Here is a 27,948-nt window from a genome sequence, read left to right on the forward strand (position 1 = left end):
ATAGGAGAATATAAGTTCTTGAATCCACTGAATTGAGAATGGTCTAAGTAAATATATATATGTAAATGTCAACTGATTATTCTGTTTAGCCATAAGTCTCCCATTTTTCCACTTAAAAATTTCAAAGTCAGTTATTAAATAGGCATAGTTGAAGATGTACATCCTCTCACAACCATCTTTAAAAATAAGTCTTAAGAATTCGAATCAATAAAATGACAGAATGGGTATGACATAATATTTGTTTTACAAAAATGACTTTAGAACTGAGGATCCTATTGTGAGGATCATATTAGGTAATGCATGTGAAATCTCTATATCAATAGTCTTTTTTTTAAAAAAAAAAGAAACTACTATGAGTTAGAAAACAAAATAGCTGCCAACATTGACTTATTGATAACTTTTTTGGTCTTGTTAACCTTCAGAAAACTAGTTCCATTTAAAAAATGATGTCCTTTACTTATTTATCATATATCACTTTATTCTACTTGCCTTTGTTCTATTTCTGCGGGTACCAACTTGAAAATAAAAATAGAAGAAAAAAATGACTGAATTTGCTAACAGAAAAGAGAATAATAAATGGGTTATTTTAGTAAAAATAAAGATCAACCTACAGATGGAAAATACTGTTCTATTATTTTTTTTCTCTTTTCTTACTGTTATAACTCTGAGTAAAAGCAGAAGGGACCCATAACAGTTTTTTAAAATTCTACAGCACTTATTTCTATCCTGTGATGAGGCACAGGATAACCCTACAGCAAAAAAAACATAAATGAATCACAGACTTCAGCCCTTTCATTTACAAATGAGGAAAATAACAGAGCCCTTGAGTGACTCTCCCCAACCCTCCCTATCCTCACTGTGTGCCCAAGGCCCATATCCACAGTAATTCCAGGGTCTTCTGGAATGCATCAGGAGCCAGCCTGGGGACCAAGTGTGCCCATTTCAGACCAGGCTTATCCTGAAAGGCTCTTTTTGTGGTGGCTCTCTCTCAGCCTCTGTGGATTTCTGAGTCATATTCTTCACATTTTATGGAATGAGCAATATGTAAAAATATTCTGTACACAGAAATTTTTAAATCATTAAGTTATTTTAGCCAGAGGGGATCACCAAATGAAAGTCTGCCTACTCTGTTCTATGCTGAAGTATAGCTCTGACTCATGACAGAAGATGCCATTTATTAAGCACTTACTATTAGGTACAGTGTTAGGTACAACGCTAAGGGCTTTTGTAAACATTCCGTCTCTGAACACAGCCACAGTCTTAGATTAATGTTTGCTGTGGTTGAAGGCCAAATACACATTTCTTTGTTTTGATTTAGATTTGCTAGGGAAGCTAGAGCTAGGAGTGAATACATTTTTATTAAATGTGAGCTAGGAGTAAATAAAAATATATTCACTCCTAGCTCTAAAATTTCTATTTAACAGGGATCTGGATTCAGTCAGCAGTTCTAGCTTTCCTTTAATGGAATCAATTACTATTCTTCCTGATGGAAATACTGTAGAGCCTGGTGGTTCTGGTTATAGATTTTGCAGTATGTGCTATTGTTACTGTCGGTTCTGTTGTCTGGTGTGGCATTTCTTCTGTCCCTTCATCTACAGAAGGGAAATCCTTAGTCATCCCATTTCAAATCCTGGTGGTAAAAGAGAGTAATATTAATGGATTTCAGTAAAAGTACTGCAGTTATTCAGGAATTGGCAGTTCTTGTGTTTAAAGAGCCACAGTGACTGAGACCCACTGTAAACAGACTAAAAACAGGTGCTGTTTTGCCTACTGGTTGCCGTGCATTTGCTGGCTCTGCTCTGAGCTTCCGTTTGCATGAGGTTATCCAAATTGGATCATCTTTTCTCCAATTGCTACCTGCCAGTGTGTGGTAAGCCAGTTTATGTCATTTTCCAGCTACCGGTGGCTGACATAATGCCTGAGTCTGTGTCTTTTTAAAAAATGGACTACAGACCAGACTAAAGATAGTTCCTCAGTTCCTCATCCTGATGTTTTGCACAAGGCAAACAAAAGCACCCTCGATGACAGTGGTGACATCAGTCTTCCCTTGCCCCGGTCGTGTCATCTGTGTGCTCTGGAGCAACGCCAGGTCCAGACTTTTTCATTCAGCCTCTCAGTGTTTGATGGGCACTCTTGTGGTTGGGCTGGGCTCTGGGGTGTGGGATACCAGAAAAGCAAAAGGCTTGCCTCTGCCCTTGGGCACCTAGCGGTTTATTTGGGGAAACACACCTAAGTGGATGAAACAGAGAAGCATGTGATCATGTGCTAAGCTGTGTGATGTAGTGATAAGGGATGACTCCGCGTAGTCTGCGAAAGTTGGGGAAGATTTGATTATGGCAGTGAAATTTTAATTGAACCTCGAAAGATGAGTGAGATTTGGGTGGGCAGGGTCCTTGACATTTTAGCTGAGGGGAGAAACATGATTCAAAATGTCAGGAATGAACATAGATTTTAGGGGGCAGCAAGAACTAGAGTGGAATTTTTTGTGAAGGGGAGAAATAGGAATTGAGAGGAAATGAAATCAAATTATGCAAGCCTTTTAAACCAGAAGGACAGTTAGTACCTTTTTTTGGTGGGCACTGTGGGCCTTTGGGGATTGGGCTTCAACTCCTGTCACCTCTCAATCGCCACATCTTTCTTCTGACCTCTGCTCTTCTTCTGCTACCAGCTAAGTCAAGCCAATATCATCCCTCCCTCAAATTGATTCAGGAGCCTCTTAACTGGTCTCACATCTTCTATCTTGCCACCTTTGAACCCATTACTCATACTGTAGCCAAAATTATATTTTTATTATATATATGTGTGTGTGTATATATAATATAATAAACATGATATATAAACATTATATATATAAACATTATATATATATATATATATTATGTTTTTGTTGATTTTAGAGAGAGAGGAAAGGGGAGGGAGCGAGAAACATTGATTGCATGCCTCCTACTGGGTATCCAGCCCCCAAACCCAGGTATAGGCCCTGATCTCTCAGTGTATGTGACTTCTCAATGCATGGGATGATGCCCATCCACTGAGCCAGGGATTATTTTATATTTTTAATGTAATTCTGATTATATCACTCTCCAGTTTAATATACATCAGTGCTGTTAGGATAAATTCTGAAATCCTTAACTGACTCACAAGGCCCTACAGTGGCTGGCTCCTGCCTAACTTCATCTTGTGTTACTTTAAGCCCTCAGTTTGTTTTTTGTTTGCTTATTGTAGCTCCGCAGGCCTGTCTCAGTGCTCCAATCTCCCTGGGCCTCTCCCCCACCCACCTCTGTGTCTCCTGCTGGATTTGTTGAGATTGTCAAGCCTTCTCTAGCTACCAGGCAAAGTTGGTTTCCACTGTTACGTACACTCCTTTGGCCACCTACCTTAATTAGTTAATTATTCATCTAATTATTTGGTTAATGTGTATCCCACTAAACTGGCAGTTCCAGAGAGGGCTTCCATCTTGGTCACCACTGTCCCTTTACCAGCACTGTGTACAGCTCATAGTACGTGTTCATTAAATGTCTCTTTGAACTTACGTGTGAACCCTGTGGACAGGTACAGTCGACTTCCTTACTGCTCTGTGAAGCCACCAGGGAAGTGTGCAGCTGGACAAAGAGGACAGTTGATAGAAGTGGTCTTATGGGAGAGCCTGCTTCGGGGATTAGAAAGCTTTGACCTTCATATGGAAAGGCCTGAGAAGTGAGTTGTATGGTGATTCAGGGACAGTTTACAAGTTAGTCAATTTGATTCTCAAGAGTCATTCTCCAGAGACCAGATTCAAATTTCTTTTTCCTCTTGACTCATAGCATTATCTCCTGATTGACAGTCTCATTGTGTTGTGCCCTGGGCTGGTCACGGGGACATATCCAGCAGCCACTTCATCCTCATCTGGGGTGACCATGGAGGTGTTACTGGACTCTCTAGACTTAGGGGCATCAAAGAAAAATTTCCTCTCTCCATCTGTCATGTACAGTTCCCTGGATGAGGCAGAAGCACATGGAGGGTGTGCACAGAAAATGTTTTTCTTGCCCTGTGCTACCTCTCTCACTCTGAGCGTCTCCGAGGGCATTGTGGTCTAGGAATAGGAAGCAGTTTCTGGGCCCCCACCCTTGCCCACATAGCTTTCTGCTTTGAATGGAATCAGGAAATCCTTTTGAACACCAAAAATATACAAGACTTATATCCATCAACAGCTATTCATTGTAACAAGGAAGGATTCAATAAACACTTACTGAATTCTAATTATGTGCCAAGCACTGTGCTAAATGCTGAGGTGATTACAAACAAAGGAGTGTGAGATGTAATTCTTATCCACGTGAAATTCACAATGTATTATAGCTAGAGAAATAAGAGGTCACAGCACACACACGTAGATAATTCATAGGACTCAGTCAGTGGTAATACTCATTGCCAGATGGTAGCTATCCATTTTATACAAGTTCTAAGTCGGCAAGGCCATATCTAGATACACTCACTGGTCAGGGAAGATTTTTAAAAATATTTTTTATTGATTTCAGAGAGGAAAGGACAAGGGGAGAGAGAGATAGAAACATCAATGATGAGAGAGAATCATTGAGCAGCTGCCTCCTGCACACCCCCTATTGGAGATTGAGCCTGCACCTTGGGCATGTGCCCTGACCAAGAATCAAACCATGACCTCCTGGCTGGTTCATAGGTTGATGCTCAACCATGCTGGCCAGGCAGGGAATATTTTTTTTTTAATGCAACAGAATAGAATTGGAACTATCTCAGAGCACCTCACATAGTAAGGAAGATTATATTGTGAAACTTGTTTCAGTGGTGAGTGTATGTAGGTGTTCAGAAGGTTTTAACAAAAAATGTATTGGTCATAGTAAAAATGAAATATACTGCTGTAGAAGAGGTGTGACTTGTGCTTGCCTGTGTTTTGGAAGGAAATATAAAATGGATTGGAAAGCCTGAATTGGCAAAGGCAAGGGAAAATTAGGTTGGATAATAGATTGGGAATAGATTATGAAGGGTCTTAAATGTCTGGCTAAAAATTTTGGGCTTTATTCTATTTGGGAGCAGGGAATACATCAAAACTTTATTTTAGGATTCTTAATCTGGCAGCAGAGTGGAAACAGAACAAGTGGCGCAGAGGGAGCTACTACTGAATTTATCTAAGAATGAGGTGCAAAGATGGAGGACTAGGGTGGTAGCAGGAAAATGCAAAGGAAGGGACAGATAGAAAAGACTGGGAGAATGGCACTAACATGAAAGGGATACAGAATGAAAGAGAAGGAGCTATGGCTTTGTTTTTGTTTTTTTTAAAGCGTCAGTAAGTCTCAGAATGAACATGACCTAAGGAGGCTGAAAATGTTAGACATGAAGCCCCAAAATACAGACTTGGAAATCTTTGATTTTCAGGTGAAAATGAGCAAATGTGATCTCCTCCTTCCATGCTGAAGCCTTTTAAATCCTTCCTTCTCAGGAAGTCTCAGGATATTCTTTGCTTGGCTGTTGTCTCGTATGCTTAAAGTCACTAGAGAAAACCAGTCAGTGAACTTGGCTCACCTATTGTTGATTTATTCAGCCAAGTGGTAGATTCTGGCCATATTCCTATTCCTTTTGATTGGTTATTTTGGTTGCATTTTTAGACCAATCCTTGTTTGAGGGCATATATTAAGAGTCGTGTGTGTGTGTGTGTGTGTGTGTGTGTGTGTGTGTGTGTGTTTAAAGAGGAGGAATTTCTGGGCATAGTTATTTATTGCCAATTTGACATGTCAGTAAAATAGTAAAAATATCATTACATCTTCTGAGAACTCTTTACTAAATGACACTTTTGGATTTTGCCAGTGGAATTGATCTAGATAATATTATCTTGAGGAACAATAAGGAATTATAAGGAATTATAAATTGCATTATTTTAGTATTTAGTGATTGTTTTACAATAGTACTTTGAAAATTTTGATTCATTCATTATATATGTGATTATTGTGTTAATTCAAAAATTAGATTAGATAGAATTTCTCATTCCCCAACTGTGTCAGGTGAGAGTTGTATAATTATTTATGGGACACATTTTAGGAGGTAGAAGCTACTTATTAGACTTCCTGGAGGGTCTCTACAGAAATGCATATCTGTTCACTTTCCTCTCGAGTGGATGGAATGGTTGGGATAAGTTTATAAGCATTTAAAACTAATGCTTATATAATTTGAGATTTTTCTTTTCAGAGCTGTTAATTGCTTCAGGGCTGCTCAGTGGAGAGTTGAGTAGATAGAACACAGATGGAGTGCTGCTGATGTTATTGAGAAAAGCATGCCATTCATTTCTCTACCTTTTTTTAAATTGTTGCTCAAACCCATGTGGCTTGGCTTACCCAGACCAACCTATATGCATTGAGATATTACAGTTACATATTTTTGTTTGATTTTTGGGGGGGTACAAAATTATGTTGCCTTTATTTTTGTTTTCGTTTTATTTAACTAGTTTCAACTCTCCATGTATACAGTCTGTGGACCCTGGAAGAATTGTAATCATAGTTTAGTCTGTTTTTAAGTAGCTAGAGGACAAAGTTGCCTGAATCAGTCACTTCAAACTAAAGCAGAAAATAATTACTCTTAATAACAATTACAACACTTTGTTGTGAAATATGCATTTCAATTTTTTTTTAAAATATATTTATTGATTTTTTACAGAGAGGAAGGGAGAGAGATAGAGAGTTAGAAACATCGATGAGAGAGAAACATCGATCAGCTGCCTCCTGCACATCTCCTACTGGGGATGTGCCCGCAACCCAGGTACATGCCCTTGACCGGAATCGAACCCGGGACCTTTCAGTCCGCAGGCCGACGCTCTATCCACTGAGCCAAACCAGTTTCGGCAGCATTTCAATTTTTAATATTAGGGTTGTCTCCTTTGTACAGTAGCAAAGCAGCAGATTTTTATTTTTGGTATGGAGAGAACTATACTTTTCTTTACAGGTGCAGTGTATACTCCGCTTAAATCCTCCATATATTCTAGAATCAGGAAATGAATGGGCTATATTTATGTCACAAAAAGGGGGTCTTTGTTTTTTAAAGGATTAAATGATGTGAGAGCTATATTTAAAAATTATGAAACTATATAAATTATGTGAACAGTATTTAATATGCAGAAATTAAATTTGCTTGTGACTTTTTAGAAAAATGTCTTTCATAATGTAGAGCTTTTTTGTAAGTACTATTTTTGTATGGAGCCATGGAATCCATTCACAAAATGGGAGGGAGTTGCCTCTAATGCTTCCTTCCCACTTTGGGCAGCTCTGATACCTATTTGCTTAAGTGGAGAAGTTGTTTCTCCCTGCAGGGAACCAACTCTAAAGCAATGGAATTAACTTTTATTTATAAGGGATAGAGGTCCATCACTAAGTTGTAGTAAAGTACTACTTTTGTTTATGTGTAAATATTCTTTGATTTTAAGAAGAACATTGTGATTTATAACTGATTGCAAGGGTCAGAGGGAGGAGAAAAGAGTGACTAATTGTAATTGTTTAGTTAGTAGAGTTGAGATATGTATTGTATTTTACTTGTCAGGTTTTTTTCCCTCTGAAAATTGAATGGTGCTCATTGGCTTTTACAGAAAAAATGGTATTTATGATTGGAATTGTGAAGGTGGTGCACTTAAAGGAAGGAGGGTTTTTTTTTGTTGTTGTTAAATTAGAATAGAGTGATAGATAAATTATGAATGCCTTAAAGCTATATGAAGTGTTTTCTCTGTCCAAAGTAATACATGTTTTTATTTATAAACTTGCATGATACTGGTTGGATTTGTGGAAGACAAACAAACAGAAATATGGGCCCAGCCGCGGTGGGTCAGTGGTTGAGTGTCCATCTATGAACCAGGAGGTCATAGGGCACATGCCCAGGTTGCAGTCTCAATCCCCAGTAGGGGGCATGCAGAAGGCAGCCAATCAGTGATTCTTTCTCATCATTGATGTTTCTATCACTCTCTCCCTATCCCTTCCTCTGGGGGGAGGAGGGGAGGAATATATATATATATATATATATATATATATATATATATATATATACACACACACACACACACACACACACACACACATACATACACACATATATATATGTAATATGGATTTAAACATTGCAGTTCGTCCTCCTGTCCATCCAGATCTGTAGAGTTGAACATGTGTGCACATCTCTGTCTGCCAGGCCCCGTCTCTGTTTCTCCACAGGCCAGGGAAAAATAATGGAGAATAGCAACTGCAGCCATTCCTAGATTCAGATCTAAGGGCACATATATGGGCCATATGACTTTTTATTTTCTCCATTCCCAGATGATAAACATCGTAAATTCTAGGGATAGGAACAATTTGGTAAGATTGGATGGCAAATCAAGTCCTTGAATAACTTTAAAAAATTTTTAAAACTTGTTCAAGAAGCTTATCAGTGTTTCGGTACTGCTTTTCACAGCAAACAAGAAGGATAATGAACTGGTGTTATGTCTTCCTGTAATGTAACTAATGTGGAGTGTGGGACAGCCTGGAGCTATGACAGGGTGGATAAGGTGACTCTTTATTGTGTCAGCCATTTGTAACAAAAAGTTTATATAAACGAGTTGGACTTTTCGTCTTATTAGATTTAGTTTGTAAAAGGAAGTGGGACATTTTAAACATATTTCTAAACTGAGTTGCTGATGAGGCCACAGATAGTTTTTCAAGGGTTTGGGGAAATCAGGCAGTGTCTCATCTGCTGTTAATTAATGAAATGAAACTGGGGTCACTAGAGTACAACGATGAATGAAAGGTCAGTGAATGGAAAAAGCTGTCAATGAAGGAGGATGTCAGCAGAGTGGAACCTTGTCCTAGATAAAGATCAGGGAAAATGTGCCCTTTGGCTGAGGTCGAGTTTTTTGCAAGTAACTTGGAGCTGTGGTTTGGGACATTTCAAGACAGACTGAACACTAAATGAATGCTCTGTTAACTATTTTAAGGCTGTTGCAATTTGTGCCGGAGATTAGTTGAAAAGATTTGTAAAAAAGAGGATTCTTTTTGTTTTATAGTATGTTTAACAATGTGTTATTGCTGTTTTGTTTGCATTTTGGGTTTAGTTTGGGGTCCAACTGCGGGTTTCTTTCTCTCATTTATTTCTTTTCTCTTAGAATTTTCTAAAGCCACACTCACTTTTGAGGTTCACTGAAGTTAAAGTGATTAGGGTCACTGTACTCACCTATGGTGGAGCTGGGCCTGCACTCTCAGTTCAGGAATGTTACAGAATGTGTCCCCTCTGAAAGTTGTCCTTAGGGTGGCCCAAACCCATCGGGAAGTAGCTGCAGCTTCACCACCGTGCTCTTAAAGCAACCAGAGACTCAGTGTGTGTTTCAGCTCTTTCATGTGAAGTTCACTCTCTGGTGTCTCCGGTCATGTCAGACCTCCTTCCGGGTTGTACTTGCAGGTGTAGGAATTCTAATTGATTTTATTTCAGTAGTTGCAGTGGCCCCAGTATAGCGTTTCCTTAAGTGTGAGTTCCATTAGCATTCTATACATTTTAGGAGGAGGAATGAGTGAGGGAATTCCATGATCAAAAAAGTTCGGGAAACTATTTGAGTTCAATGAAATTACTGTAAACTAGTTTCTTTGGAGATATTTTTTGGAGCCTTTGATATGCTAATGTGTGCTGTGACACTCCCAGGGACATGTGATATGCTATATTTCTCTTACTTTTTGGACCAATATCTTGTCTGTCAACTTCCTGCAGGACACCAGTGCTCTGGAGCACACTTTGGGAAATGTAACCTTAGAAGCAAGGTTGTTAGTTTTTTTTTCACCTTTTGTCTCTCGTGAATCCTAACAATGTGAAGCAAAACAAGTTGTGGACAAAGGTTGGAGGAAGGCTTCCTGGATATGAGGCTAGAACAGGGGTGGGCAAACTTTTTGACTCGAGGGCCACAATGGGTTCTTAAACTGGACCGGAGGGCAGGAACAAAAGCATGGATGGAGTGTTTGTGTGAACTAATATAAATTCAAAGTAAACATCATTACATAAAAGGGTATGGTCTTTTTTTTTTTTTAGTTTTATTCATTTCAAGCGGGCCGTAGTTTGCCCACGGCTGGGCTAGAAGATCCTAAATGAGTGATCACTATCTATACTAATAAAAGAGTAATATGCTAATTAGACCAGGAGACCTTCTGGAGATCTTTTGGATGTCCTTCCGGACAAAGCCAGGGGCTTGGCCAGTCTGCAAGCTGCCCCCAAACAGCCCTGAGCCCTTCGCCCAGGCTGACCATGCCCCCCTCAGGGACCCTCACCCCAATGGGGGGGGTGGCCAGCCTGCAAACGGCCATCAGCCTTTTGCCCAGGCCTGCCCCGCCCCCCCAGTGGGGACCCCCACCCCGATGGGGGCGTAGACGGCCTGCAAACCCCCCCAGCCCTTCGCCCAGGCTGGCACCGCCCCCATTGGGACTCCCACCCTGATCCGGCAGGGCAGACCAGCCGGCCCCCACCCGTGCACCAGGCCTCTATCTATACTAATAAAAGGGTAATATGCTAATTAGACCAGGAGACCTTCCGGACGTCCTTCTGGACAAAGCCATGGTGGCGGGGCTGAGGCAGAGGCGGTTAGGGGTGATCAGGCCAGGAGGGGAGGGCAATTGGGGGTGATCAGGCGGGGGGGGGGGCAGTTAGGGGCAAGCAGGCCGGCAGGGGTGCAGTTGGGGGCTAGCAGGCCGGCAGGGGGGCAGTTGGGGGCAATCAGCTCGTCAGTGGTGGGCAGTTCAGGGTGAGCAGGCCGGTGGGGGGGCAGTTGGCAATGAGCAGGTCGGCAGGGGGACCAGTTGGGGGCGATCAGGCAGGCAAGGGGGGACAGTTGGGGGTGAGAAGGCTGGTGGGAGGGACAGTTGGGGGTGAACAGGCAAGCAGGCAGAGTGGTTAGGGGTGGTCAGGCAGGCAGGCAGGTGAACAGTTAGGAGCCAGTGGTCTCAGATTGCGAGAGGGATGTCCGACTGCTGGTTTACTGAGGGGTCCCAGATTGGAGAGGGTGCAGGCCGGGCTGAGGGACACCCCCCCCCCACCCCCATGCACAAATTTCGTGCACCGGGCCACTAGTATAGAAATAATCATTACTGATACCTGTGGAGTGCTTACTATGTGCCAAGCACAAAGCACTTAGATGTATTGACTAAGTCAGGGGTCCTCAAACTATGGCCCGCGGGCCACATGCAAATACAAATATTGTATTTGTTCCCGTTCTGTTTTTTTACTTCAAAATAAGATATGTGCACTGTGCATAGGAATTTGTTCATAGTTGTTGTTTTTTAAACTATAGTCCGGCCCTCCAACGGTCTGAGGGACAGTGAACTGGCCCCCTGTTTAAAAAGTTTGAGGACCCCTGGACTAAGTTAATGCTCTCAACAACTCTATAAGGTAGATATGATCATTATCCCTACTTACAGATGAGGAGACTAATAGCCAGAGGGCTTAAGTAACTTGCCCAAATCAGGCAACTAGAAAGGGTTGAAGCCAGAATGTGAACTTGGATACAAGAGCCTGGTGTTCTTATTTTTTCTGCTGCACGATCGTGGGCTTGTATGTGTGGTTTGTATGCTGTGTGCGTGCATGGGGTGGGGTGGTGGTGGTGGGGGTGGTGGCGATGGTGGTATTCCTGGATGAGAGAAGAGCATGAATGTGTGAAATAATGACTTTCGTGTAGCTGGAGGTCATGGTGCCAATGGTAAGAAATGAAACGATGAAACTGTACAGGTACAGGTCCCGAGGGTCTCATCTGTCACACACAGGAATTTGGGGTTTCTGTAGTGGAGCCACTTATTCTTTCCATCAGGCTACCTTAACAGCTTTGGCAAGCAAACTGCTATGAGTAAAATAGTCCAGACAGCCAGGCTGGAGGCTAGGAATGCATACACACTCTTAACATTTTGCAGGGGGGCTAGTGGTCACTGACTTCCGCCATCCTAGCTGGCTGCCTGTGGAACATATACCCAGCGCAGACAATAGACACAGGAGTCTAGCAGATTATGCTTGAGTTGCACATAATTCAGGGGAAGCTGAGGGATGGCACTCTCTCCCTCTCCCTGTACTTCTGCAGTTTTGGAGGGCATATTTTGTATGCCTTCTGGAAGTGGACTAAATACTAGTAGAATGTGACTCAAGAAAATGGATTTATGCATCTCATAAATATTTAATGAGATTTTAAGGTCTTACGGCTTGATCAAAGAGGTAAAAGTGGAGCTTCTCTGTCTTCTAATAAGACTTAACATGGTAATGTTTTCTAATGAAAAGGTGTTAAAATATACAAGTCTTTTCTATGATCCAAATATCCTTAGTTCCTGAGTTTGAACTTAGTAGTGACAGTTTGGCTAGCAAGAAACTTATCTGAAAATTTATCAGAATCTACATGGCTCCTGGATTTGGATTTGGCTAGCAAAGAATACGTGAAGACTTTGTACTTTCTTTTCTCAGAGGAGGTGAGAGCGCCTCCTATGGCTAGATTTCTCTTCATTAAGAAGTGTTAAGATTGTGACTTCATGAAGGTCATGGAGCAGATCATTATAAGAACAGGACTAGGAAAAAAAGGAATTCATCTGAGTCCGGGAATCTTGCCATGAGGCCCCCCTGTACCCTAACCAGTTAGGGTCTGTCAGCACTTCTTTATAGTGCTCAGCGAAATGAACAGGAGACCTCAGGAATCAGTGGTAACTATGGGAACCTTGACTAAGTACTCAGGGAATCCCAAGGGGTTGGCACAGACAGTATTGGTAAGGGTAGAGCCGAGTATGTTTCTGATACCTTTGCAATAAAAAACCTGTACAATAGAAAGATTTAAACTTAATTCCAGAAAGAATTTTTAACTCGATTAGTTATATTTTGAAGAAATGTCATATGGCCCCAGTTCGCATTTTTTTATATCCCCTTTTTGTTTCTGTGAATAATTGTCTTGCCTTGGTTACTTGCTATTTGCCTTAAATACTTTTTACATTGCTCGAAGAGCATTTGCACGAGGATGGGGAGCGGGGAGCAAATGTTGCAGGATGTGTGGAAGTGGAGAACGTGAGGAAGAGAAGAGGCATTCTGAGTGCCTTCGAGGTTTGCGCATCCCTGCTGTGGCCCCACAAGCTGAGACGTGGTGCTGGATTGTGTGTCAGGCCCAGCAGTCAGCATGCAGACTGGAATAGGTGGGAGTGTTTCCATTTGCGTCGATGGGATTTAATTTTTTTTCTTTTTTAAAATTTACTTATTTATAAATTACATACAAGGACTGTTATACTTACATATTATGAAAATTATAAAACATAAGATTTGAAATCAGAAATGACAAGATAAAAATAAACATGTTTTTTCTAATATTTTCTCCTTTTTTATCTTTTAATTACAGTTTACATTCATTATTACTTTGTATTAGCTTCAGTTGTACAGCATTTGATTTTTCTTTTTAAGCGGTTTTGTTCGAGTAGTCCACAGAGGCTGATTTCTGTCTTTGTGCATGGCATAATTTTATTCTGCTTATCCTTAGGTGGGTTTGCTGAGTTCTCCCGTTGTTTCCCTGGCCTCTGTGAAGGAAAATCCACTCTAGTTCCTACCTGTATTTCTCAGCCGTGCTTACCGGTTGCCAACATTGGGCCAACCCGAATTCTTCCCAATCTTTATCTTGGCTGCCAGGGAGATGTCCTCAACAAGGTGGGTGCTTTGAAAATGTCCTTCATTGCAGGGTTTATTGTTAGCAGCTGGAGAAACAGCGATCGCCCATGCGCTGTGGTGTCAGACACACCTGGCTTCCAGGAAGGAAGTACACCCTTCTCAGGGTGACTCCTGGCGAGCGCTTACATCATCTTTTGGAGTGCTGTTTTGTTTGATGTTAACGATTGCCATAGGAAACCCACACTGTTGTCATATTTGCTTCTTCCTCATAGGTCCAAGAGACCTGGAATAGGACAGGATTTTTCAGAAGTTTAGCCTTCTTTTCTTAGTGTATTCATTTTTCTATTTTAATAATTGGGCACACTTGGGAAGGCTAAACAGCATTCAGAAGTGTGTGTACTTACTGCAGCACACTACAAGGGCTCGGGTGGACTTGGGTTGAGGAAGGACAACATGGTGATCGCTGGCTGGAGGGGCAGGGGATGTGGTAAAACGATGGCAAGGACAGGGATAAGGGTGCACTGCAGGCTGCACTGTCTGATGCTCATTGGAGCAGTTTGGTTGAGAAAGCAGAAGGAACTGCATGGTTTCTTGCTGGAAAGGCTGTGGGCTGTACTGAACGAGGTGTGCCCAACAGAGGAACCACGTTGTTGAGGCTGTTGTATATAATGGTACAAGCATAACAGTAGTAGAAAATCTGTCTGCCTCCACAGCTTATATCCTCTTAACCCAGTGGTTCTCAACCTTCTGGCCCTTTAAATACAGTTCCTCATGTTGTGACCCAATCATAAAATTATTTTCGTTGCTACTTCGTAACTGTAATGTTGCTACTGTTATGAATTGTAATGTAAATATCTGATATGCAGGATGGTCTTAGGCAACCCCTGTGAAAGGGTCGTTCGACCGCCATAGGGGTGGCGACCCACAGGTTGAGAACCACTGTCTTAACCGGTAGTGATAGAAAACAGTGTTCTAAGTACTCAGAAAAGTGGTTTTTCTCTAAAACCTCTAATTTACATCACCTCTAGTTGATAAAGCAATCAAAGATATTCATTCAGCTGTTGGCGATTTTCAAGTGCTGCTTTGCTATATGAAGGCAGAACCTTAACATTTTTTCCTTGAGGAATTGAAAGAATCGGGCCGCCTGTGAAAGCAGCGTCCAGATTGGCTTGCATTAGCAGGGGAAAGCCAGGCTTTCCAGGAGGAAAAGTACTGTCATTGGACAGCCATGAGGCATTCCGTTTTTGTTTTTTCCTTTTTTCTCAAAACTTCTGCCTCTTTAAAATTTTACCTTGACACTGTTTTACTCTATCAGCTCTTACTGTGAGATCTGCCTGTTTGAAATTTGATAGTTGATGTTTGTACTGAGCCTTTCTGGTGAGGTCACAATGCCTTTGAGCATGTGATGCTTATTAATTCTCTTTTAGAGATAAGCAAACCATGTCACAGAAAGCAGAATTAATTTCCTAAAGTCACATGCCTCCCTAGGGCAAAATGGGAGATGCTTTATTTAAAATCTCAGATCAGAAAATAAATGAATATAAAATTTCTAGTTAGGGACCCTGTCCACAATTACCCCAGTGAAATGCAACCAGTGATTGTGTTACAGATCACTTTAGTTATCTTTGACCCTAGATTAAATGTCACATTTTTCTACATACCTTTTCCAGGTTTAACAAATGAGTTAGTTAACCACTACGTGAGTGCCCCCAAAGTGAGAGCAGTTAAACTGTAGTGGAGGACAGGGCAACAGTTTCCTCATTTTCACGGGCTTCTAAATGTGTACTAAAGTCGATCCATTGAGAGGAAGTGGTCGTAGGAAGTTCATGGGTGAAACAGTTGGGGCAGGGAGTACGGAATACCGTCAGAAAGCTGTTTTATTAAAACACATGTGATTAGGGAGTGGTGAGAAAGAAGAATGCACTGGTAGGCGGCCGCTCTGAAAGTGGTGCATAGAGGTTTATCTCTGACTCCCAGGTTCATTGCTGAGAAGAGTCTTCGTGCTGAAGGGGATTTCAGAGATCCTCTACTCATCCTCCTCCATTCAATGAATGAGGAAGTTGATATTCCACAAATGTCAAATGAATTCCCTATGATGAGTCTTCGAACCAGATTGGCCTCTGATCTTCCTTCTCAGCTCTCTGATTTAAACTTTCCAGGAGAAATAATATGCTTCTTGAAGTTCTTCAAAGATAAAGATTTTTTAATCTTTACTAATAGTACATTCCTTTTGATTAAAATTTAGAAACTAAAGTCTTTAAAAACAGCACCCATAGGCCACTGATTTTATCAGTCTTTAAAAAAAAAAAAGTGACACCAAAATATGATAAAACCATGTCACAGAAATTCTGTTGGGAGGGTTATTTACCATTTAAAATTCTAGGCTCTTTATATGATTGTGCTTAATCCCCATAATGGCATTAGGAGGTAGGTTGGCCATGTACCCAAGATTTTGTGGCTAGGAAGTCATTGGCTTTAAAGCTGGTCAGTGGCAGAGATCAAATTCAAACCCAGGCTTTAAGTCCTGTGTTTATAGAACATCAGAAGTACCCATCTTTTGGAAAATGGAACTTTCTATAATAGGCTGTTATGAAGGACTGACAAATCTTAACAGTCTATTCAATCACAACTGAGATTCTCTTTCCCTGCGTTTTCCATATATTTTATACCAACATTGCCCAAGAGAAATGTGATGCAAGACACATACATAACTTAAAATTTTCCAATAGCTTTATTAAAAAAGTAAAAGGAAGCAGGTGAAGTTAATTTTAAACATTTTATTTATCACAACATATTTAGGATATTACTTGAACATGTAATCAATGCAAGAATTACTGAAATGCTTTACATATTTTGTACTAAGTCTTTAAAATCAGGTGGGTATTTCATAGTTAGTTACTGCACATCTCCGTGTGGACGAGCCACATTTCAGGAGCTCAGTAGCCACATGTGGCTTGTGGCTGCCCTACTGGCCAGTGCAGGCCAGTGCTCTCAACGTGTATTAATTTTTACTTATGTCTCAAAGACATGGCTCTTGTGTAGAAGGCCATAAGAAGTCATTGGTAGCAAAAAGAATACTTTTATTTTCCTTTTTCCCTCACAACTATACTTTTGTTTCTCACAGTCTGTTCTTTATCCTCTAGTCTTTGTACTAGAGTTGGACCAGGAATAGCTTATTGTACTGAAAGTAGTTTGCTGATGCCCACTCAGAACTGAGTGGGATTTGAGCAAGAATCTCTAGTTACTATGTAAAAGACAGACGTTCTTGATTGCTTCTCTCCCTTATCACTTAAAATTTCAAATAGAGACTTTTGCTTCTCACTTAACTACATAAAATGTGTGACGAAATTGCCTACTTTGAGTAGTTAGTTACTGAACCAGAGCTGTGCCTGTCGTGAGCCACCTCAGCCTCTTCACGAAGCAGCTCTACTGTCCCCTCTTCCTGTTTTAAACAGTGTGCTGCCAGCATTCTGTGTGTAGCTTCTGCTTTCAGTCCTTTACCGTGCAAAACTGGGGTTGCCATGCTACCTTACTGTTCTGCCTGCCACAAGGACTCCTGCTACTTTTCTCTCTTGTTTTCTTACTAGTGTAAGGGTTAGGCAATACCCCAGACACAGTATAGCCAAATGCTGCTTTCCGGTTTCTGTATGACCTAGGAAGACAAAGGTCACCAAAATTTTCAGTAAATACACAGCATTTATTCAGTGTCTGCTATGTGTAGAACACCACAGTGTGCAATCGGTTAGACAAGACCTGTTCACTAAAGAAGAATTCACAAGACAAGGTGATTGGCAGTGTCACTCCCGACGCTGAGGCAGAGTGGCGTAATGACCGGAGCGAGCCTTGGAGGCGGCAGTTTTGCATCCCAGGTCTCCACTTACCAGCCACGTCACTTTAGCCAAGTTACTGAATCTTGGTTTCTTCACCTGCAAACCGTAATGATTCCTGCCTCTTAGTGTTCATGTGTGACTCGAGTGAAGTGACATATGCCAAGCACCAAGCACTGTGCCTGGTTTATAGGGACACTCATTATTGTCATCACAAGGTGGGTTATACCAGTTGCTAGGGTAAGTGGTACACACAGTGGGTGTGGTTGGTTGAAAAAGGCTAGATGGAAAAAGTAGGAGCTAAGGTCAGTTTTGAGGGCAAAAGGAGTGGCTCGTGCAAAATTATTCACTGAGTTTTGACTTCTGAAAGAAAAATTACAATTCCATCATCTAGAATTGCTATGATTTAATGGGACATCTGTTTTCAGTCTAGCTGAACACGGGAGACTTGATCAAATAGAGCGATTTTATTAATGCTTTATATTAATCTATATTCTATCTATTACTCCACAGTCTATCAACAGATTATAGAGTCCATATTTAAAAATTAATTTACAGGGGAAAGTTTATTTTATGGTTCAGGAGAAAAAAGCTGTTTTTAAAAATATATATTTTTATTGATTTCAGAGGGGAAGGCAGAGTGAGAGAAAGATAGAAACATTCATGATGAGAAAGAATCATGGATTGGCTCCCTCCTGCACGCCCCTACTGGGGATTGAGCCTGCAACCCAGCATGTGCCCTTGACTGGAATCAAACCTGGGACCCTTCAGTCAGCAGGCTGACGCTCTATCCACTGAGCCAAACCAGCTAGGGCAGAAAAAAACTTTTAATGGGAAAAAATAGTACATGAAAATCATAATTAATAATAAAATTAAGATTTATTTTTGAATGTTTTTAAAATTATGTATTGAATCCATTTTTAAAAATTCTTAGGGGATAATCTCTTCTACTTAACTGCATGAACCCTTTTTTATTTCCAGCCTGCTACAGTTGGTATAATTTTTCTACTTAAGGCCAGTTAGGGGAAAGAACAGTTTGAATTAGTAAAAAAATATACATTATAGGCTTTAAAAAATATGTTTTTATTGATTTTAGAGAAGGAGGAAGAGGGAGAAATAGAAACATGAATGAGAAACATCATCCATTGGCTGCGTCCTGCACGCCCCCTACTGGGGATCCAGCGCACAACCCAGGGAATCGAACGGAATCTAACTGGTGACCTCCGGGTGCATGAGTCGATGCTAACCACGGAGCCACACCGGCCAGCATAGCCTTTTGAGGGGAGGGGATAACAGTTTTATTGAGATATAATTCATAATACCATATGATTTATAAGCTTTTTTATTGAGATATAATTGACATATAGCATTATGTGACCACCTGTTTTACAGGTGAGGAAACTAAAGCTGAGGGAGATTAGGTAGCCTACCCAAAATCATTCAGGTAATAAACAGTAATGTGCTAAGCTGTGCTCTTTCCTGGGGCCGGTAGCCATGTGCTTTTCATTATTCCATGCACACTGAGTTCATCACAGGAACAGGAGAGAAAGAGTATATCGGTACATGTGCTGGTAGAAGGGTAAATGTGGTAGCAGAAGTTTATTGAAATTTGCTTTTGATTGTTCCAGCTTTTTCAGTGTAGTAGGAAACACGACCAGCTGTCAGCTGACAGTGAGGATGAAGGAGGACATATAGAGAGTTTGGACAGAAAGGGAAATGGATGGAATGGCATCTAGGAGAGAGAAAAAGCGAACAGACTAGGGAAATAGAATGATTGCTGAGGAGCAGTGAGTTCAAAGTGAGATCGGCAGTGTTGCTGAGTGTTTTTCCTCTGGCCATGTTCAGCACATGGATTCGCAGATGTAGAGGAGGTAGAGAATTAGATTTAACCAGGGTTGTAATCTTGCCACATGTGTGTGAAGAAGCAATAGTGGGACAAAGGAATTGAGCGTGAAATCAACAGTGATTATGATTGACCACAGAATTTAAGCTGGGCAAGGAAGGAAGACTGGAACATTATGAGGATGAAGGACAGATCTAAAAGGGGTAGGATCAACAGATTATAAGTCCTGGGGGGACTGAAGGACTCCAGGAGTACTGGGACAAGAGAGCAAGCTGGAAGGAGGAAGGAGTCCAAGAGTGAGTTGGTGAGGTCGAGTTTAGGGAGGGTTTGTGGTTATTGGTAACAGCAGAGACCAGACGAGGTCTCACGGGTGTAAGTGGTTAAGGGGAGGAATTTAAAGGACTGAGAAGCCATGGTGTTGAAAGGATAGTTGAAGACAGAGAATAAAGAGCATTTTATCAGTACAAAGTATCTATTAGCAGACTTTGCACAACGTTGAGCTAAATGTTAAACAGTATAACATGATTGCTCTTTGGAAACTTCAAGGTTATGATGTTTAATTATGGAACACAGTAATATTCAGTTGTGTATGTTTTATACAATATTCTGAAACAAAACTGAATGGTAACATAAATATCTTTATAATTTAGTAAGAAATCGTTGACATCCATCTGTGAATAAAAATAATCAGAGGTAGACCCATTCTTCATAATTGTAATTCCATTGCAGTTCCATTGTCAGAACATTGACACAGATGCCCTCTCAACTGCTCATATGCATATAAGAATGATCAGGGGAGCAGGTTAGTGAATAGTGATGTGAAACTTAAGCAAAACTTGAGCTGACTTTAGAGATGCACTGAAATCTCCACCTGATGCCCTCAGCAGGGGGCTGCCTGGTGGGCTCCTGGCTGCTGCACATCTACTTCCACCATTGCTCTTATCCCTGTTTAGGACAGTGTGCTTATTATCATTATGTACAGTAATTAAAACATTACATACACCAATGAACTATGAATGAGGGAAGATAATTGTTTTTCTATGACCTAAGCTAAATGTTTTCGAAAGATTCAGGAAAGACAAATTGCTTTACGTTTTTTTTCTGTTTAATTAGGTGGGAGGAAGCAACTGAAAAAATATTTAGGGGACAGTCATAATGTAGAAGGATTCTGTTCTCATATTGTTTCACAAGTTCTTGCCCATTAAAGAAATGGAAACATAAGTGGTAGATGCATTTGCTTGTGATTTGCTTAAGAACTCCAGTCAGATAACCTATAAAAATAAAATCCATAGTCCTACATCAGAAGTTAGCAAATTAATGTACACTTATTTGTTTTTAGTTAAAATGTTTTAAGTACATATGTATCATTTTATTGATTTTTCTCCTTTAACTGACTTTTCTCAAAGACATAGTAACTACCAATCCAGATGAGAGGGTCCTTATTTATGGCATTTAATTTAGTAGCCAAATAATATTTAAATTTTATATGGTGACATTTTATGACTTTTGTTTACTTTTTGTTTTTAAAAATGACCATGTTTAATTTATTAAATCCCATCTTATTACAAAAAGAATTTCAGGTAGCAGCTGGATAATTGATTTAATAAAAAGATTTTCTATAAATAAAATTTTTATAAATCAAGTGAAATTAATCCATTTTTTCTCATTTTGTGTTTAAATTATTTTATTATCACTCAATGTCAGCACATTAATATCTTTCCCTTCCTCTTTTTTTTTTTTAAATATATTTTATTGAGTTTTTACAGAGAGGAAAGGAGAGAGATAGAGAGTTAGAAACATCGATGAGAGAGAAACATCGACCAGCTGCCTCCTGCACACTCCCCACTGGGGATGTGCCCGCAACCCAGGTACATGCCCTTGACCAGAATCGAACCTGGGACCTTTCAGTCCGCAGGCCGACGCTCTATCCACTGAGCCAAACCGGTTTCGGCTCCCTTCCTCTTTTGCCAGTTTTATCTAAAATAAAACTACTATTTAAATGCACCTTTTATAGTACATTGCTTTGTACGTATGAGATGCAAACAGTGTGGTAAACCTGGATTACTGATGTTTCCTAAATGAGGCCATAGCCATGCATCTGCAGTTTGGTGATGCGGCCATCAGTGTGAGGACAGTGAAGGTGCACATGGATAACCTGACCCCAACAGCAGGTCCCAATGTCAACATGGCAGAAAGACCAGCACTGTGTCGTCTACTGACTGCAACTGAGGCGACAGAAGGGGGGAAAGAAGGCAAATAAGACTTGGATAAGTCTCTTCAAATAGCCGTCTGTTCTTACCTGGGAGATACAGTAGTAGGTGATCTCAGCTACATGTACAGTTTAAAAGCTGTGGTAGTAAACACCATGATGACCTTCACCACCTCATGTGAAACCTTCAGGAGACGGGCTTGGGCACAGCTGGAGGTCGGCCACTGTAAGAAGCTCGCCTAGTTCCAAAAGCTGTGTCTTGACAGTGTCATCTCACAGTTGAGATAGGGTTGCATATATAATCTAGATTTATTAATTCTACCTTTTATGTAAAATAAAATACGTTTATTGTGCCAAATATGGCAAATGAAGGGGTTAGGGAATTGGCATGTTTCAGGAAGGTGAAAGAAGAAAATGACCTGTCAGGTCATTGGGAAAGATTTGTAGAGGAGGTAGCATTACAAGGAAAGGAAGAATGGCCAGTTGCTTGTAAGAGACTTACTTCAGGCTTAGAGCATGTCTCGAGAGGCAGCAGTGGCTGACAAGACAAAGCGGGTTGTGTGGGCTTGCCTGGAAAAGGATAGACGGGTATCAGTTGAAGAAACACGTCTTGAAAGCAGCTATGTACCTGGTGCTAAGGGTAGAAAAACAAGCAAGGATCACGTTAAGATCCCACTACCTCACTACTTAATAGGAGAGAGAAGCATCATCTGCTCATTATAACACAGCATGCTGGTGCTTTACTAATGGTGTGGACAGCCTACTTTGGAAGGACATAGAATGCAGTGGTTCAGAATGCAGCCGTGGGAAAGTTCATAGCAAGGTTAATTTGAACGAAGTAGCAAGAGTGGAAGCGTCATCAGCACGAGAAACAGGGCCTGCTAAGCACAGGAGTGGTGCGAGCAGCAGCACGGAGGGGTGGTTACGCATGTGATGGTGGGGATTTGGAGGTTGTGGGCCCTGGAGCGGGCAGTCCAGAGACACAGTGACATTAAAAGTGTGGATGAAGCACTTAGCCTGTGTTAATGATCAGAAGGATTACTCTAGTGTGTGTTCAGTTTATGGTTTGGAGAGGAAAACACTGCAAACTTCAAGAGGTCCCTGGTGGCTTTATGTTATCACGATGAGGACTGACCACTGAGCAGTAGTGACTGAGAATGGAGGGAGGAAGATAATCGGGGGGTCGAGGGGGGAAGGAGGTGATACCAAGAGGATCTGGCACCCATTTATTTGGGTGAGGGGGTCGTGAGAAAGACGGAAAGTCAAACGATCCTGTTTTCTAGCCCAGGTGTCTGGGTGGATGTTATTACCGCAAACCAATTTCAGATTACAGAGAGAAAACAGGAATTTGGGGCAGAGAAGGGAGAAAGATAATGTGTTGAGCTTCTGACATTTTGAGTTTGAAGGGTCTGAGGAATATCAAATAGAGATATCTAGTAGAGAGTTGGAAATATGGATTAGAAATTTAAGAATCATCAGGATGTAGAGTTGATAATTAAATCTTTGGAAATAGATTCAGCCTTTAAAACGAATATTTAGAGTGAGAAGACCATCTAGAACTGTCCTAGAGAACAACCAGCATGTTGCGTTTGGGAAGAAAATACTCTTGTTGTATGTACATGTATTCTAAAGTCATAGTAAAGTTGTGGTTTTATATTCTTTGTTCTACTTGTCTCTCTAGTAACAAAGTAATTGAGAGCTGACTGTGTTAATGATGTATGACCTTCAAGCATACTATTTTAAACAGCCATTTTTGCCCTTAAAAAAAATTCTGGTTTTATCTTAAGTCTTTTTATAAATGTCACTGGGTTTTTGGATTTTACCTATCGAATGAACTCTGAGCAGTTTCTAGGAAACTAGTATTGAATGAACTTTGATTATTTCAAGGAAACTGGTCATTTTTTATCATTGGTTAAACTTTACTCTTTCAGAATGATTGTGCTAGTATGTTACTAGTCATTTTAATTGCTCTTTCCCTCCATAGGAGCTGATGCAACAGAATGGGATTGGTTATGTGTTAAACGCCAGCAATACCTGCCCAAAGCCTGACTTCATCCCCGAGTCGCACTTCCTGCGTGTGCCTGTGAATGATAGCTTTTGTGAGAAAATTTTGCCCTGGTTGGACAAATCTGTAGATTTCATTGGTAAGCAGCTCAAGTAATATTACAGTCTTTTGGATTGTAGTCTCATGTGTAGGTGTACTCCCTCCGCCTACCCCTTTTTTCCTTTAGAGAAAAGAAGCTTACTTCAGAGATTTCAAAGGTCTGAAAACAGCATATGATGCTGCTTATCTCATTCAGTGGCCAAGGTGACGTGTGTGCCATGCTCTCCCCAAGGGACTGGCCTTCTGACATTCTAGTTAGCTGAGCACTACCACAGCTTAGCCTGATAGGACTGTGATTGTGTATGCAAGTGTTTTAAAATCAGTTGAAATTTCGGGGTTACTTTCTCACCCACTTTTTCCAAACCTATAAAATACTGTTGGAAACTGGTGGCTTTCCTTACCAGGTAAACTGTTTTTGCCTTGCTGCTATATTTTTCCCAGAGAAAAATAAAATCCTGTGAAAACAAATCCCATTATATTTAAAGTCTTTATGCCACAAGATTTCTATCCCTCAGTCCGTGTGCCAGTAATTTCAAGTAGTATTGGATCTAATAAAATTCCAACACACACACACACACACACACACACACACACACACACACACACACACACACACTGCTGCTCATTTCTTTGGTGTTAACTATGACAGGATCTCATCTGTCCCATGTGGTTAGTCCTGGAGCCACCCTTCCCCCCAGCCTGGCTTCTAGCTTGAGGTGCTGTTGTGTCATTTTGTGCTGCAGGATCAAGTCTGCTGGTGATGTGTCTGCAGTGTGGTCCTCGAGGAGAGGTGAACAGAGGAGAAGCATTGCTAGGGTTGACTCTCGATGTTCCAGATGAGGAATTGTTGTTGTTTCCCCCCCTCAAGGCACATAAATTTGAGTATTCTAATCCACAATTGAATACTCTGAATTGGTTATTGTAATTTTTAAAAAAGAACTTTTAAAAAGTGAAATTATGTAAATTAAGCCTCTCACTATATATACTTCTTCTGTGAGAGAAATTTTTAAGAATTTGGATAATTCTGAAAGAGTTCTCTTTTTCTCAAGATTCTAGATTGCCAAGTTTTTCATCTTTAGTTAGGATACATCTGTGAAGCATCTTAAGATAAAGGCTTAGCTATTTCACCTTAAAATAATCACAAACAAAACTCCCAAATTGATCCCTCCCACTGTACTTCTAGGAAATATTCAGCATATCATGTAATTTCTGCCTCTTTAAAAGATAACAATTATGATTAATGTGCTCATTGCCTATCACATTGGTCCAGAGACGTTTGGCTCTAATTTCAGCTAAAAATAAAATTTCAGAATCTATGTAAGAGAGCCTTATTCTGTTAAATCGTGACAATGTCTAAGCTTTAGGAGGGTTAATGGAAAAGACAATATGAAGAACTTTGCCCTCAACTTATTTTCTTTCATGGGAGATATTGGTGTCATCCTGCCACTTTTAATTCATATAAAAGGAACTTCAGCATGTTTCAAGTTGGTTAAATACACACACACACAAATAATGTGATTTATTTGTAGCACCCAGTCATTCAGGGCAAACTCTCCAGCCCCATTCTGGAATTAGCTGTTTTGAAAATTATTATGAGTTTTTTCCCCCTTAGAGCTGTACTCTGTAATCTCAGTTGTTACTACCTTCATGTTAGCCTCTGGAACTCGATGTCCTCACAGGTTCCCCCTTACCCTTTACATCTGTTATTTTCTCGCCCTTTTTTAACCTAGATTTTACCCCTGAAGTGCTGTGGTGGTAACCTACTTTTTAAATTCCCTGTTTTCACCATCAAGCCCACTTGTTCCTCATTCAGGAAACCACAGAGGCTCCTTAATTGTCCCCAGGCCCTCCAGCACCTTCACCCCACCTCTGAAACCTTCTTTCTGGTTATTTCCTGCACCGCTCATGAGCATTAGCCAGGACAGACTGTCTTCTGAGCAGCCTGCCCTCACAGAGCTTTCTTACATACATTTCCCTTCCCTCTGCCAGGTCTGTGTATATTACTTCCTTTGCTTTAAGAATCAGTATAGCACTAACTTCTGCCAAAAAATATGTTCTAATGAACCCCACTCCAGTATAATCACTTTTTAGTTAGATTTTTAAAGTACATCATCAAAAAAGTTATAATTGTAAAAACAGTGTAAGGGAAATGCAGAATATTTGTAATACAGAGAAAAGGAAACCTCTAACCTCAACATGTTTACATATCTGTTATCATGATTGTTGTTTTTTTCCAAGCTTTTTCAAATTTTTTCTAAAGATTGCTTTTTTAAATATGTATCAGTCAGCCAGACAGTATTTACCATGTGACCAGTATTAAACCCTTTGGGGGTAATTTTAGAAGCAAGACCCTTCTAGGTTCTTATAATGTAGTTTGAGATAATTAATTAAAATAATTAGAGAATACTGACAACATAAAAAAATAAACTTAGCCTACTTCCAATAAGAGTTTTTTAAAATTGACTTTAGAGCGAGGGAGGAGGGAGAGAGACAGACAGACACCCATGTGAGAAAGAAACATCAGTTGCCTCCCACACACGCCCCTCAGCGTGTGTGGATCGAACCCTCCGCCTGCGTATGGCCCTGACTGGGAATTGAATCTGCCACCTTTTAGTGTATGGGATGATGCTCCAACCATCTGAGCCACACTGGCCAGGACTCTAAAAAGAATTTGGAGCAGTTTACAGTAAGAGTTTGAGATCAAAAGACACATACTCACACACATTAAAATGGGACAAAGGGGAAGCTTGGGAAGGTACAATAAAATCTGAATCACAGTTACCTATTGAAATAAAGTGACAACCTTAGCTTTGAGCTTCTTAGCAGCCAAGACAGAGGGGAAATACTAAGAGCAGTATAGGCTGAGAGAAGGAAGAGAACTGTGTCAGTCCAGTAAGGCATGGGACTTTATGTACATGGGTTTGTATAATATTATGTTATACTAGAGGCCTGATGCACGAAATTCGTGCAAGAGTAGGCCTTCCTTCCCCAGGCTGCTGGCACCGGCCTTCCTCTGGCACCCGGGACCCGGGCTTCCCTTGCAGCCCCAGCTTCCTCTGGAAGGTGATTGGCCTAATTAGCATATTATGCTTTTATTATTATAGGTAGTATTTGTTTCATTGTTGCTTTGTATTAGTTTATTTTATTATATTTGATTTCCCTATCTAAAGGGAAGCTGCTTGATTATCCATATACTATTCAAAAGCCCTGTGGTGTTTTGTACACAATGAATAATTAATTATACAATAGAAATTTATAATATACAGAGGTAATAAGATTATTATTCAGCTGCCAGAGCAGATTCCTTGGATATCTGTTAATTACAAGAATTTTAATATAAGGTTTGGTAAACCTTTGGTAGTATCAACTAAAACAAGAATTCAAAGAGAAGAATTTAGCTGCATGGCAGCAGCTCATGGTAACACACAGGTAATTGTTTAGAATTGAGGCAGTCATCATACTAGTTACAATATTAGTTGCCTCCAGGCCGTGTGGAATAACTTCATCCACTCCCACAAGAACGCTATTAAAGCTCCTCAACAGTGAGAGATGGCAGCACCGTTTGTTGAATTGCCTTGGTTCTTGGTTCTAACAGTGCCCATGAGTCCTTCTACCATGTTATGGAGAGTTAAGATGATGTAATCATACAGTAACTTCTGGATATCAAGGAAGGGATAACAATTCTCTTGGTCCTTATTAAAGTGACCTACCAAACCTAATTTATAGTATATCTTGATTTTCTTTCCTCTTAAATTCAGGAAATAAAGTTGAGCAACTTCATGACATATAGAAAAGTTTCCTAACAAAAAATAGGGATACTATAGGTTCCATGAGTCAGCATTTTATTTATTTATTTATTTATTTTTTAATCTTCACCCGAGGAAATTTTTCCATTGATTTTTAGAGAGTGAAGGGGAGATGGAGAGACAGAGAGAAACATCGATGTGAGAGAGACACATCAATTGGTTGCCTCCTGCACATGCTAAGCCTGCAACCAAGGTTGCCCTGGACCAGAATTGAACCCCGGACCCTACAGTCTGCAGGCTGACACTCTATCCACTGAGCCAAACCAGGTCAGGTATGAGTCAGCATTTTAAAAGTACTTGACTTGGCTTCTTTTTATGTTGTGATGGGACTATTATGATTAAGTCTGTCTCTGCCTCCCTATTATATAAATAGTAACGTATGGTACATGTTTGAAATGAAGCTATTCTGAAAAATTTAGTATCTCATATATCAAACAATTATGTTATACACCTAAAAGTAATATAATGTTACATGCTTATTATATCTCAAAACTGGAAAAAAATTTATTATTTCTTAACTGGAAAAGCGGTTGAAGTAACAGACAAGATAG

General features: G+C 40.4%; 1 protein-coding gene across 1 annotated transcript in view; it reads left to right on the forward strand.

The window, feature by feature from the left end:
• DUSP16 (dual specificity phosphatase 16) overlaps window positions 1-27,948 on the forward strand; it is a 92,958-nt gene that overhangs the window by 58,034 nt on the left and 6,976 nt on the right. Inside the window, exons 5-6 of the mRNA XM_036297228.1 lie at window positions 13,484-13,647; window positions 23,472-23,631. Coding sequence (XP_036153121.1) covers window positions 13,484-13,647; window positions 23,472-23,631 — 324 coding nt within the window. The remainder of the gene's footprint in view (window positions 1-13,483; window positions 13,648-23,471; window positions 23,632-27,948) is intronic.

This window comes from Myotis myotis, unplaced genomic scaffold (genome assembly GCF_014108235.1).
Source record: "Myotis myotis isolate mMyoMyo1 unplaced genomic scaffold, mMyoMyo1.p scaffold_m19_p_3, whole genome shotgun sequence".
NCBI lineage: Eukaryota > Metazoa > Chordata > Mammalia > Chiroptera > Vespertilionidae > Myotis > Myotis myotis.